The sequence below is a fragment of the Diplotaxodon limnothrissa genome, linkage group LG15, assembly GCF_057381915.1.
Source record: "Diplotaxodon limnothrissa isolate DT_005_m linkage group LG15, D_limnothrissa_male_GT1.1, whole genome shotgun sequence".
NCBI classification, from domain to species: domain Eukaryota; kingdom Metazoa; phylum Chordata; class Actinopteri; order Cichliformes; family Cichlidae; genus Diplotaxodon; species Diplotaxodon limnothrissa.
Genome location: NC_140610.1, coordinates 8,202,576 through 8,215,102, shown reverse-complemented (window position 1 = coordinate 8,215,102; position 12,527 = coordinate 8,202,576). Strand labels below are relative to the sequence as shown.

The 12,527-nt window shown below is 40.8% G+C and overlaps 1 protein-coding gene across 1 annotated transcript in view; it reads left to right on the top strand.

The window, feature by feature from the left end:
• The window catches only part of itsn2a (intersectin 2a), a 46,654-nt gene that overhangs the window by 9,497 nt on the left and 24,630 nt on the right, over positions 1 to 12,527 (top strand). The window contains exons 2-6 of the mRNA XM_085371785.1: positions 383 to 454; positions 9,108 to 9,200; positions 9,302 to 9,365; positions 9,783 to 9,958; positions 10,049 to 10,264. Of these exons, the coding sequence (XP_085227911.1) occupies positions 448 to 454; positions 9,108 to 9,200; positions 9,302 to 9,365; positions 9,783 to 9,958; positions 10,049 to 10,264 (556 nt within the window). The 5' untranslated portion in view covers positions 383 to 447. The remainder of the gene's footprint in view (positions 1 to 382; positions 455 to 9,107; positions 9,201 to 9,301; positions 9,366 to 9,782; positions 9,959 to 10,048; positions 10,265 to 12,527) is intronic.

The window sequence follows — 12,527 nt, the reverse complement described above, 5'->3', positions numbered from 1 at the left end:
TCCTCTTCTTGTGCACTGCTCCGTGCTGGCATTGTCTGTAGGCCTTCTCTGTTATTTGGTCCCCATCCTTTTCGTTTTCTCCTCTGCCTCTTCCCCTCCTCTGTCATCCCTCACCATGTTGGCCACTCACTCTGCTTTCCTTGCTTTGTTAACAAGGAGCTGATTTTTTTTTCCCTTTTTTTTTTTTTTTTGCTCCTGCATGGATGTGTATCATTTCTGCCGTCTTCCCCATTCACACTTGCATTGCTTGCATTCCTCACTTATACCCCCCTTGCTTCGTGACACACACACACACACACACACACACACACACGCTCAAATGCACACATAACACACTCACATCTCTCTCTCTCTCTCTCTCTCTCTCGCTCTTTCTCTGCAGATGTCTGAGGGCTTGCCAGCTGAGTAGAGGACTTCCCTCTCTGCCCGTGCTTTCCACCTGCAACCATGAATGGTAAGAACACTTTGGTTTTTTTGTCTTTATTGGACATGTGTTTGAGCTCATAACATCTCTGTCTATGCTAGGCAGATCTGTGGTTCTGCTGAGACAATAATGAGGGCTGGAATTTACTTTAAAGGGCAGAAAAAGGTCTGAGACCAATAAGCGGCTGTTTGTGTTATGCCTCATTTCTAAACTTTAATCTCTCCCTCTGGCCGTCCTCCTGCCAAGACCGAACATTCGAGCGCATCTGCTTTGTGCTTTGGTCAGCTTGAACTCCTTTTTTTTGCTACGAGTGACTGCTTGTTTTGACTGTAACGTGTGAGGTGTGAAATCATGTTAATGGGATATTGATCTGCAAACAGAGACAAGGCTCAGGCTTTAAGTAAAACCATCTTTAATCCTACTTTTTTGGGGGGGGAAGTTATTGAGCTGTAGCTTGTACAAACCCCTGCTGGAAAGAGGGTCAGTCTAAAGTAATATGGCAGGATTGTCTTCATTAATTTTAAAGGTGTTTATATGCACTGTAGTTGCACGTCAAACCAAAACAGGCATTTCAGCAGCAGCCTGTTTAGCGCTCCAGACTAACTCTGCTGTCTTGCTTTGGTTCTGACTTTGACTTTTGTATCTTTATAAACCCCATCAGTTTCAAAGAAGTGATTTCTGTGGACTTAGATGCATGCACAGTTGGAGTAGCGATCCAGAAACTTGACCAGATACAAAGGGACTGGGACTTCATTCTCTGTGGAGGACACTGGGTTCACTATACAGTACTATGCAAAAGCCTAGAGCTGCCAGTCCTTTCTTTATATTTTGCTAGGAAAGTGGAAAATAGTTGCAGTGATTTATTGAAACGTGCAAACCTACATGGAAATTCAGTGTTTAAGGTAAAAACAAAAGTTAATAAGCTTGAAATGATAGCTTTTAAAAAAAAAAAAAGATAATGTAATTGTAAAATGGTTCTTTCAAAATAAGTGTGACTGAATTAAAAGATAGTAAAATAGTTTCATAATCTCTGTTTGATTTCTCATCCCAAGATATCAGCAGCAGCAGATCCTGTATATCCTGTATATTCATTAACATGGTGAATGGTACTCATGGCCATTCATCAATGATCAGTGGTTGTGACAATTTGCATATTAATGATTAAGAAACTGACATCACAGCAAATGTACTCTTTGTAAGGTTGGGAAAACCTGCAGTCAGCTGAGACTGAAGAAGTCACTTGGATGAGTGACAAACTGTTTCTCCCTTTGAAAACACTACTTCACATGAACAAAATAAACTTTCTGATGATTGAGCATCAGAACTGCCACAAATACTGTGGTGCGCTCCACATGATACGACGTCAAATTCAGCACAGGACACTTGCTGCAGATAAAGCCCCAAACCATGATGGAGCCTCCACCATGTTTTACAGATGGCTGTAAACTAGGACTGCAGCTATCATTTATTTTAGTAATAAATTAATCTAATGATTATTCCATCGATTAGTCGAGTAATCGGATAAGAAATACTTTTGTCTTATTATTGAGCAATAGTAAATATTCAAAACAGAAAAAATACTTTTAAAATATCCTGATTATTGTTTTCATTTTAGAAATTTGAGTGTTTTTTGTTTCATCTGTCAACCCCCCCCCCCCCTTGTGCCATATGAAAATTTCTTTTTTAAGAAAACATTTTCTTAAATGCAAAAATGTATAAATACTCTAAAGTAAAGTCAAATAAAATACATGTGCAATCAAAACTAAGTCATAAAAAGTTCATCTTCACTTTGACTTCTTGGAAAGCTTTTGAGTTTTTGTACGTGTGTTTCTGCATGTTTAAGTGTTTGCAAGCCTTTAAAGGAGAATGTGGTGGCTATAGTGAGGAGAAGCGAACATATCAGTGTTCTGAAATTGGCCCTGTGCTTTGATGCAACGTTTTTGTGCTGCTGAAAACACGAAACACGACAGTATGATGGTGTAGACCTTAATTAATATTAACAATAATTCAGTGTCCACCCTAAAATCCCTCAGGCTCAGAGTTTTACTGGCCCATGGACATTTTTATTGGCCTGCGAAAAAACTTTAATTTTTATATCTTTAAATATTAACACAATTTAATTGAGAGAGTATTTTATAGAAATTCACTTTCAGTCTAAAAATGTTATAACCCCTTGAAATAAATATGGTCTAGTGCATACCATGCCCCCCTTTAGACTCACCCCTGTTCGAGTCCATGTAAAAAAGGATGGCTGCCGTCAGCTTTCAGCAAACTTTATAATTTAATTTGGTGTCAGACCAAGTTAAAAGTTCATCTGCATATTTTAATACAGCTTCTGGAGGATTACTGCAGATTTTTCACTGTGGATGACAGCGTGACAGCGGATGGAGCAGCTACTGAGTTGGCTATTTTGGGTTTTTTTTCTCTAGTCAGAGTTTGTTGATGGGTGCTCACTTTTTCCCAGTAAAGTTTTTAAAGGTCATCTTCCACTGTTCATTAAACAAAATGTTGAAGCAGAGAATTTGTGTCGAAAATTTTTTGTAATCGAATTATTCGAAATACTCAATGAATCGTTGCAGCCCTAATGTAAACAATCCATGTTCTGCCTTTCTTGATTCCCTCAGAACCATCACTCCAGAGTCCAGTTCATGTATATTTTGGCACACTTCAGCCTCATACCCAGTCCTCTCTGTTAGCCTTCCTTAAGAATGACATCTTGACAGCCACCCTTCTTCAGTGAACTGTAGATGGATCAGCTGAAGGGGTTGATGTATCTGTCAGGTCTTTGCCTGGTGTGTTTCCTATTTCTTAAGGACATGAGTTTTAGATGCTGTTCATCTAGATAGTTTTAGGTTGGCTATTATGTGTAGACACAACACTAGTTCATCTCTTGAGTTAGGGGCCATTTTTTGTGATTCAGTGATTCATACATCAGTGTTAGGTGGCAAACAACAAATTTAAAAAAACAAAAAACAAGTAAAAACAAAACATTCCTGTGAAAGTGGTCCGGTACAAGGACTAGATTGAAGAAGAGAAAAAGCAGTGGAATGAAAGAAAAGTTTAAAAGACCTTCTGCTCTAGAAAAGGCTCAAGAGCACATTAAAAATGACAGGAAAGTCTATCTAGCTGCTTTCTGTGTGTCTGTCTTTGTTATTGTTCCGAGTTGAAGGTGATTCAGCGTTTTTGCCCTTTCTGTGAACCACAGTTCTCAGTAGTGTTTGTGTGTGTTTGTGTGTTTTGTCTTCATCCTTTGATCGCAGAACATAGTTACCGTTCCTCAAAGCCCTCTGTGGAAAACCCCTAAGAGGGAATGTGTGTGTCTGCGTGTGCGTCTTATCTACACACCTAATTTTTCAGTCTAACAGAGCACCAAAACGCACAACTACCCTCGTTCTGCGCTTTAATCCCATCCAGCTGAATGGCACGGAGGGGAGAATCAAGAAACATGTAATCGGTATATGATGAGCTCCTCCGAGGGAACATATTATATGGGAGGCAGAGCTATTTGCGCTATTACACTCTCATTAACACAGTGAGCCTGCAATGAGGCATTTGCACAGTCATTAGTCAGTGAATTTTAAAAACAGGTGAATTTTATGCAACAGTCGTAGAGGAGAAGTGCGTGTTTGTGCGTACACCGAAGCTTTGCAGAGACTGTTGATCCAATGCAGTTATCTGAACCATCAACTTGTCCTCCCCGGGTGTTTGATATGTAAATAGTTATAAAAGCAGTGATGTGGTTTCCCTCGGAGTACGAGAGCTGGGTGTTTGGGGTATTGACTCGAGCGTCTCCTTAGGATTTAGCAGCCACCTAGACAACGGCACACAGGCTGACAAAGGGAAGTGAAAGCACACAAGGTAAAGGCGGCTGAGTAGGTGAGCCGTGGTACTGTTGGTTTAATAAAGTCTGTAGATGATGTTGCTGTGGATCCTGTTCCGTAAGAGTTAGGGACGTGATTTTTTTTTTTTTTTTTTCTTGTTTGGTCTCAATAATGTCTGAAGGTAGATTTTCAAAAACTTCTTGTTGTCATTAAATTAAGAAAATACCTGCTTTTACCTGCTACTGGCAGGTATAGAAGACAACACAGTACACTGACTCACACTGATACCGGCTGACTCAGTCATGGCAGTACATAACACTGAGCAACCCCTCTTTTCTATATATTTTGCTTCCAAGGAGCCAGACTTTATTGTAATTTTTTAAAGTGCTCTTGAGGCTTTCTGAAGGTCTTTTTAAATGTTTTATATTTACATTGACTGCTTTTTGTCTCTTTTTCAGTCCAGTTCTTGTACTTGACTACTTGCTTAAAACTGACCTATGAATCATTCAATCACAAAAAGGCCCCTAATTCAAGTTATGAACAAGTGTTGTGTCTACACATTACAGACTTGAGTTGAATCTGTGAAAAATGTCAGAGATGACACAGTGACAGGCATAAAATAGTTTTTCTGCACCAACAAGGTGATTCCCAAATAGGTGTTAGCTGAAAACCTGGCATATGTCAGCATGGTGTGCATTTGTAGGCCTATAAAACTACAGCAGACGAACGGCATCTAAAAGTTAATTTCTTGATAAATGTCCTTGATAAATTGGGGAAAATTGTCTGACTCTTCTGTTGATCCATGTACTCTTCACTCAAGCCTCACTGGTCTCAGTGGAAGGGTGGCTGTCAAGAAAACTTTGTTAAGGAAGCGAAACGGAGAGAAAAGGCTCAAGTATGCCAAATTACACAAGAACCAGACTGCATTGGAAAATCAGTGTCAGCAGGTCTGATGGAGTGATGAATCCAAATTAGGATTTTTGCTTCGAATTTTTGTCAGTATGTGCAGAGGAGGTCAGACGAGAGCGGTAAAACTGAGTGTCTACAGTCTTCTGTAAAAGCTGGTGAAGGCTCAGTCATAGTTTGAGCCTGGACTTCAACATGACGCAGTGTGGACTAATCGTGACAGAGAAATGAACAAAAGGCAGCCAACACCAACAAAAGTGCTTTTTAAAGTCCCAGACAACTCCTCTTGATAATTACTTAAAAATGTTGCACGAAAGCTTGCCTATGTCATGATCTGTGTGCAGCAGGCAGGAGTGGAGGACCAACGTGCACGACTCAAGACAGCAAAATTAAACTGAGAGTGCAGCTTTTATTGCTGGACAGCAAAAGAACAGAAAACTAAATACGCTAGGAATCACAACAAGGTTTAACAGGCAGACACAACACACAGCCAGGTATGAGGGTGTGAACGTACATTAACGAGGTGACACAGGGCTTAAATACACACTGGAGTAATCAGGAAATGGGAGACAGGAGGGAAACGCAGCTGGGAGAAATCAGACTTAACAAGACAAGGGAAGCAAAACTAGACACGCTGACATGAGACACGGACTTTCAAAGTAACACAGGAAACACAGCAGGCGCAGACTAGACACCGAACTACACTAACACAAGGATAATAATAATAATAGTCAGAACAGCACAACTAAGGAATCAGAACCTAAACCATAATACAGAATAATACAAAAACACAAGAAAAAGAAGATGCTGGGTCAGAATGACCCAGAACCTTGACAGCCTAAGCGTGCCATGTTAGAATTGTCTGTTTATGCCTTACGTAATGAAACTACTGCACACATTTCTCATTTCCCCAATAAAATATAAAGAAACGAGGGTGACTCAGTACTGTACGGCCTTATTAAAAGCATAAATCATATTCAATCAAATTAATGTAAAATCCTTACATACCCAATCCACATTTCATAACAAGTGCCTGAAATTTGCAAATACTGTGAATATGTATCAAGAGTGTGGAACCCTGTGGTGTTCAGTGTCAGGTTATGTATACTAGTAAATCGTAACTGTACCATCTTTTTATCAGGAGTCATACCGAGTGGCCACATGTTTCCAGTATAAGTATCAAGCCACAGAAGACCCCTATGGATTCGGTCATGGCTGTGTAAGAAGCTTTGCAGTGCCCCACTTACTCACATAGCATTCAGCCCTCACTGACACACAGACTGAATCGACTGACAGGCCTGTGGATGTGGCCATGCGAGCTACATGTCCCAGTGGCACTGTGCTAAATCTCGCCTTCCTTTTCTTACCTACAATAGCTTCAAATGGGGGCTTTCACAGCCAATGAGACAATGTGAAGAATACTCACATCTCTGTGAGAGATTAATTACTTTCTCCTTTTCATGGCAGCATTTTGCTGACGGTGGCTAAAAGTGGGTCGGCCGCTGTGTGCTGCTAACATTGGCTTTATCGGGGGGAAAGCGTCCACCTTAACAGGTGTTGCTGGTGGTGGTTTCGGGCGGTTTGTGTAGACACTGAAACCATATCAGAGGTTTGGCTAGAATATTTCCTAACAAACAAACAAACCATTATCAGTGTTTGATTGTATCTGCTCCCACTTTTAGAAAAAGACATTGGATCTTCTTGCTCTTAACTCTAAAGTTGCTCTACTTTCATTTTCTGGCTACGTAGCGTGCTGTTACTGAAGCTCTACACTCCATTGTGTCAGTCTTCTGTATATGAAGTATGTTAAGCAAAGGTCAGTGGATTGTTTGGGTTAGAGCTAGAGTGGAAGCTCCATCATGGGCAGGGTGGTATTTCCTGAAGCACTTGAATAAATTAGAGCCTGGAAGCCATGTCTCTGAAGACAGGATCCCGTAATCGCTCAAAAGACCTTTTTTTTTTATTTATTTTTTTTATACTAATATTCTGAAAAGACAGTTTTTGTCTGTTTGAATATTTTATAATCGACTAGAGTGATTAGATTTTGAGGTGTCTTTCAATATTTCTCTCCTTTTACTATAATAATATAATATTATTATATTTAATATAACAATAAGAAGTTGATTGTTATCTTTGAGACTCTAGCATTTTCTGGTTTGAGCTATTTTTATTATAAAAGTGAGAAAACGGGTTTGATCGTGATCCTTACTGCAAGTTAATGTTGCCTTCGTTCCCAAACTAGATCCCACTTTATTTATTTATTTATTTATTTGTGAAATCTTGGTGCACATTTTGCTTTATGTCTGTACCACCGTGATCAATATGGTAACAGCTGTCAGCACGAAGAAAGCGCATCTGTCGAGCAGAGAGTGATGAGCTTAAAAAAGAACACGAAAAAGTTTGTTTGTCCCAGTTGAGTCGTGTTTGTGTCGGTTTCCCATTCCAACCTGTTTCTAGATTCGCTGCATTAGCCTAGCGTCACTTCTTTTATACACCCCTCTCCTTCTGTACGCGCTTGCGAGGCTCATTATCTGTCATTGTCTCCTTATCTTCATCTGTTGTTCAGTTGCTGCGATGAGGGGAGAGCCGTCGGTGCATACCGTCAGTTCTTTGCCACAAAATGTCTTCAAAGCTTCCAAGTTCCGTGAAAGAAGTTTGAGAGAAGGCGTAAAATATGTCCCGATTGTGTTATGGTTGGATGGATTCAAGCTCTTCCTTTATGATGAATTGATTATCGTCCTTGAACATAATCGTTCACTCCCCCGCTGTTAAAAGTCGTTCCGTGAAATTGAGGAAGACTTGAGTTTCGAATCGGTCACACAGCACATCAGACTTCATCTTTAATTCATGGCCAACCCTCAACTTACCTTGAGATATGCAAGAGTGCAGCTGGGGTGAAAAAAAGCTGACTGGACATTTTTATACATTAATCATCATCGTGAGCTGCTTAAGAGAGTTTTCATCTCAGCTGAAAATCTCATTTGGATTGGAAATTATGCACACATTTTGTATGGTTTGGTAGAGGAATAAAAGACTAAGCTGAATTTTGTATTAGCGCATCTGCCCGGGGATCCATCGCTGACTTTAAATGTGTTTGAATTTGTTTGTGGAGACGGGTGGATCACTCCCCTCCCATAATAGCTTAAATTTGTAGAGCTTTCTTCTTTTATGTTCATTTTTCTTCCTTACAGATTATTTCCAAGTTCTGGGGGCTATACCAAGCATACCGCATCAATGCATCACTTGATATTGTGCATTTGTAGGACCACAGGTTTATCTAACTACTCGTCCAGATTTAATAGTGTTTAATGAAGCAGTGATGTATAGGCAAAATAAGAATTAATCGATTTTATGTGAGAAGCTGGGTGACTTTCTTTCATACTGAGATATAGTGCCTTTCTGGTATGCTTGTACTTTTATATAGAAAGTGTATTTGTTGTCTATATTAGATGCCATAAATTAGATTACAAGATTTTCAAGCAGCTCCACGCAAACAACATTTGTAACTGATCATTTAGATGGTGCCTAACAAATTTTTCGCCCTATGACAGCTGGGATAGGCTCCAGCGCCCCCTGCGACCCTGAAAAGGATAAGCGGAAGCGAATGGATGGATGGATGGACTAACAAATTTTATTTTTCCATTTTCCTTTCAAATAATTTAACTTCTTCAGATCTTTAAAAAACACTATAATGTACAGCACCCAGGAATTTAGATGACTCTTTAGGTTTGCCATTCAAACCTGGCATGCTGTTATGCATCCTGTGCAGAGGGGTTACAAGCAGACTCAGATTATTACTAAAGAGCCAAGGCCCAAAAATAGGTTGTGAACTCAAACTTGACTTCCTGCTATTACCAGCACTTATATTTTGTGTCAGCTGGACTCACATCAACAACATTAATGTCACTTTTTGTTTAGAATTTAAAATACCAAAACTGTGTCTTGATTTTGTCCAGGTGGAGCCAGTGTGTGGGCCATTACTCCCGAGGAGAGGGCGAAACATGACAAACAGTTTGAGACCCTCTCCCCCGTCCTCGGTTACATCTCAGGTAGGCTGTTCTCATAAGAAACAGACTGTTTAACGGGAGGTTGTGTCATTAGCAGTAAGTGAGCTGCATATGTTTTTTGTTTTTTTTTTGTTTACCTGCAGGAGAACAAGCAAGAAAATTCTTCCTGCAGTCCGGCCTGCCTGCTTCTGTCCTGGCTGAGATTTGGTAAGCACTGACTGACAACTTGACAAAGTTCTTGTCACAACTCAATGCTGAGCAGGAGCAAGTGGGTCAGTAGGTCCAAGATTTTGTTACACTGGCTTGCATTCAGCTTCCTGTTGAGCATTTATTTCCTTCACAGCCTGCCACACCTAGTAAACTATGTGAGTGAAGAGAGGGCGGGGGCGTCCTGTAATTAGAACTCGCTTTCTGTGTGTGTGTGCGTGTGCGTGTGTGTGTGTGTGTGTGTGAAATGAGACTGGAATTCAATCCCACCACAACCTTGTCCCCAGTGATTTTTTTTCTATTGTTTCTATTGTTTCTATTGTTTTTTTCTATAAAGAGGGAAAGAAAAATAGGAATGTACACTTTGCTACACACAGATCATTACATACTCCAGATTTTCTTCTTCCCCTCCTTTAGGAACTTAGCCGACATGGACAGTGATGGGAAAATGGACAAAGTGGAGTTTTCCATTGCTATGAAGCTCATCAAACTTAAACTTCAAGGACGCAACTTGCCCTCCGCCTTGCCAGTCGTCATGAAGCAGCCTCCTGCTTCCAATTGCGGTTCAACCGTCGCTTCCTCAGCACGATTTGGTACAAGCATGTTTTTCTCCAAAATTAGATAATTATGCATTTGAAAAAATTACAAAATGATTGATTTTTTTGTGTGTTTCCTCCATATAGGAATGGGTTCTATGCCAAACCTGTCAATTGGTCTGTCATCCATGTCAGCTATGTCAGCCATGCCCATCCTCACACCCATCCCAGTTAACCCCCCCATGCCCTCAATGCAACCCCTGTTGCCAACGCCTGTGACTCTGCCACTTATCGCCCCGCTTGGAAACTGTGGGCTCCACAACGGCACCCTCCTCACCCCACCACTCGTTCCTAACAACGCAGGTTGGTTCTGCAGTGGGAACCATTCTGGGCAAAACAAAATAGATAACGATCAATGGATTAGCTCCAGCAATGAGCCTAAAAGTGAACATAGGCTGAAGATATTGAGTCATGCTCCAGAGCCATTTCATTTCATTTTACTTAATGACGATATTTCAGTGACACACATCAATGTTATCTTGTTCACAAGCAAATAAAGCCACTGCAGTTGTAATCTGCTCATAACTTTGCACATTGCATAACAAGGTCCCATGACCTGATTGCACTTATTGCTTGCATAAACCGATATTATAAATTCCTTTAAAAATGACACTCAGCAAAAAGCTGATTAACAAACCAGTATAGTAGGAAGATTTTACATTTCACAAAAATAAAACAAAGTACCAAAAAAATTAGAGCCTGACTAATTTATTAGAAAACAATTTTAAATAGTCTCTTTATGCACTTTGTTACTAGCAGCCTGTCATAAATAGATTATGAATGGAACAAAAGATAGCTGTCGTCCAAAGAAGAGCTTTGAATGTAATTTCAAAAGCCTGAAGGCTACTTAAAGAAATTACCAGAAAGTTGACTTAAGATAATTTAGACTGTGTTGAAGACTAACAGTAATTTTGCCAAAAAGTGACTTAAAAACTTGTTTTAAAAAAAAACAATTATGTCGAATTATCGGCTTTTTAAATGACCAGTTATCGTCTTAAAAATCATATATCAGTATGGCTCTAATAAGGAGCATCCATTTAAATGATCAGATTGTTTCAGCTATGTTAGCCTAATCATATTTCCAAATATGTTCCAACTTTGAAACGCATACTTGCAAAACTTTTAAGTATCGCCACCATCTTCACCACCGAAAATGTTTCTGATGATTCACCAAAACCAGCTCTCTGCAAAGTAAAAATAAATAAATAAACCAAAAATCACCTGTCAGCTAATCAACTAACCCCAGTTTACCCAACATAAATGTTTGGTGTAATTCAGTAACATGACTTGGTTGCGTGTGAAATGAAATACGCAGATTTGTATTTTGATAAAGCTGAAATCTGCAACTTCTTTGCTCCTGCTTTTTTAGCAGCTTTGCAGGGAGATTAGATTTTTGTTGAACAGTATGGAGCATGGTGCATACAGGATTTTATTTATTTAATTTGTTAATATTTTATGTGTAAGGGTCAGTTATTCATGTCCTGAGCTTCAGTGGTGCAGTAAAGCAGTGAGGATTACGCTTGGAACATGAAAGAGCTGCACCTTATCTTTCTACTCCCTCAAGTCTTATATTGGTCTTGTGATGCGTGCATGCTTTGCATTTAGTATAGGCATATCTGTCTATATATAAAAAAAAAACACCCAGCACGCCCCTGTGGGCGGTTTATCCTTCAAGCTCGGGTCCTCTACCAGAGGCCTGGGAGCTTGAGGGTCCTGCGCAGTATCTTAGCTGTTCCCAGGACTGCGCTCTTCTGGACAGAGATCTCCGATGTTATTCCCGGGATCTGCTGGAGCCACTCGCCTAGCTTGGGAGTCACCGCACCTAGTGCTCCGATTACCACGGGGACCACCGTTACCTTCACCCTCCACATCCTCTCGAGCTCTTCTCTGAGCCCTTGGTATTTCTCCAGCTTCTCGTGTTCCTTCTTCCTGATATTGCTGTCATTCGGAACCGCTACATCGATCACTACGGCCGTCTTCTTCTGTTTGTCTACCACCACTATGTCCGGTTGGTTAGCCACCACCATTTTGTCCGTCTGTATCTGGAAGTCCCACAGGATCTTAGCTCGGTCATTCTCCACCACCCTTGGGGGCATCTCCCATTTTGACCTCGGGACTTCCAGGTTATACTCGGCACAGATGTTCCTGTACACTATGCTGGCCACTTGGTTATGGCGTTCCATGTATGCCTTGCCTGCTAGCATCTTGCACCCTGCTGTTATGTGCTGGATTGTCTCTGGGGCATCTTTACACAGCCTGCACCTGGGGTCTTGCCTGGTGTGATAGACCCCAGCCTCTATGGATCTTGTACTCAGAGCTTGTTCTTGTGCTGCCATGATTAGTGCCTCTGTGCTGTCTTTCAGTCCAGCTTTGTCCAGCCACTGGTAGGATTTCTGGATATCAGCCACCTCCTCTATCTGCCGGTGGTACATACCGTGCAGGGGCCTGTCCTTCCATGATGGTTCCTCGTCTCCCTCCTCTTTCTTGGGTTTCTGCTGCCTGAGGTATTCACTGAGCACTCGGTCAGTTGGGGCCATCTTCCCAATGTATTCTTGGATGTTCGTTG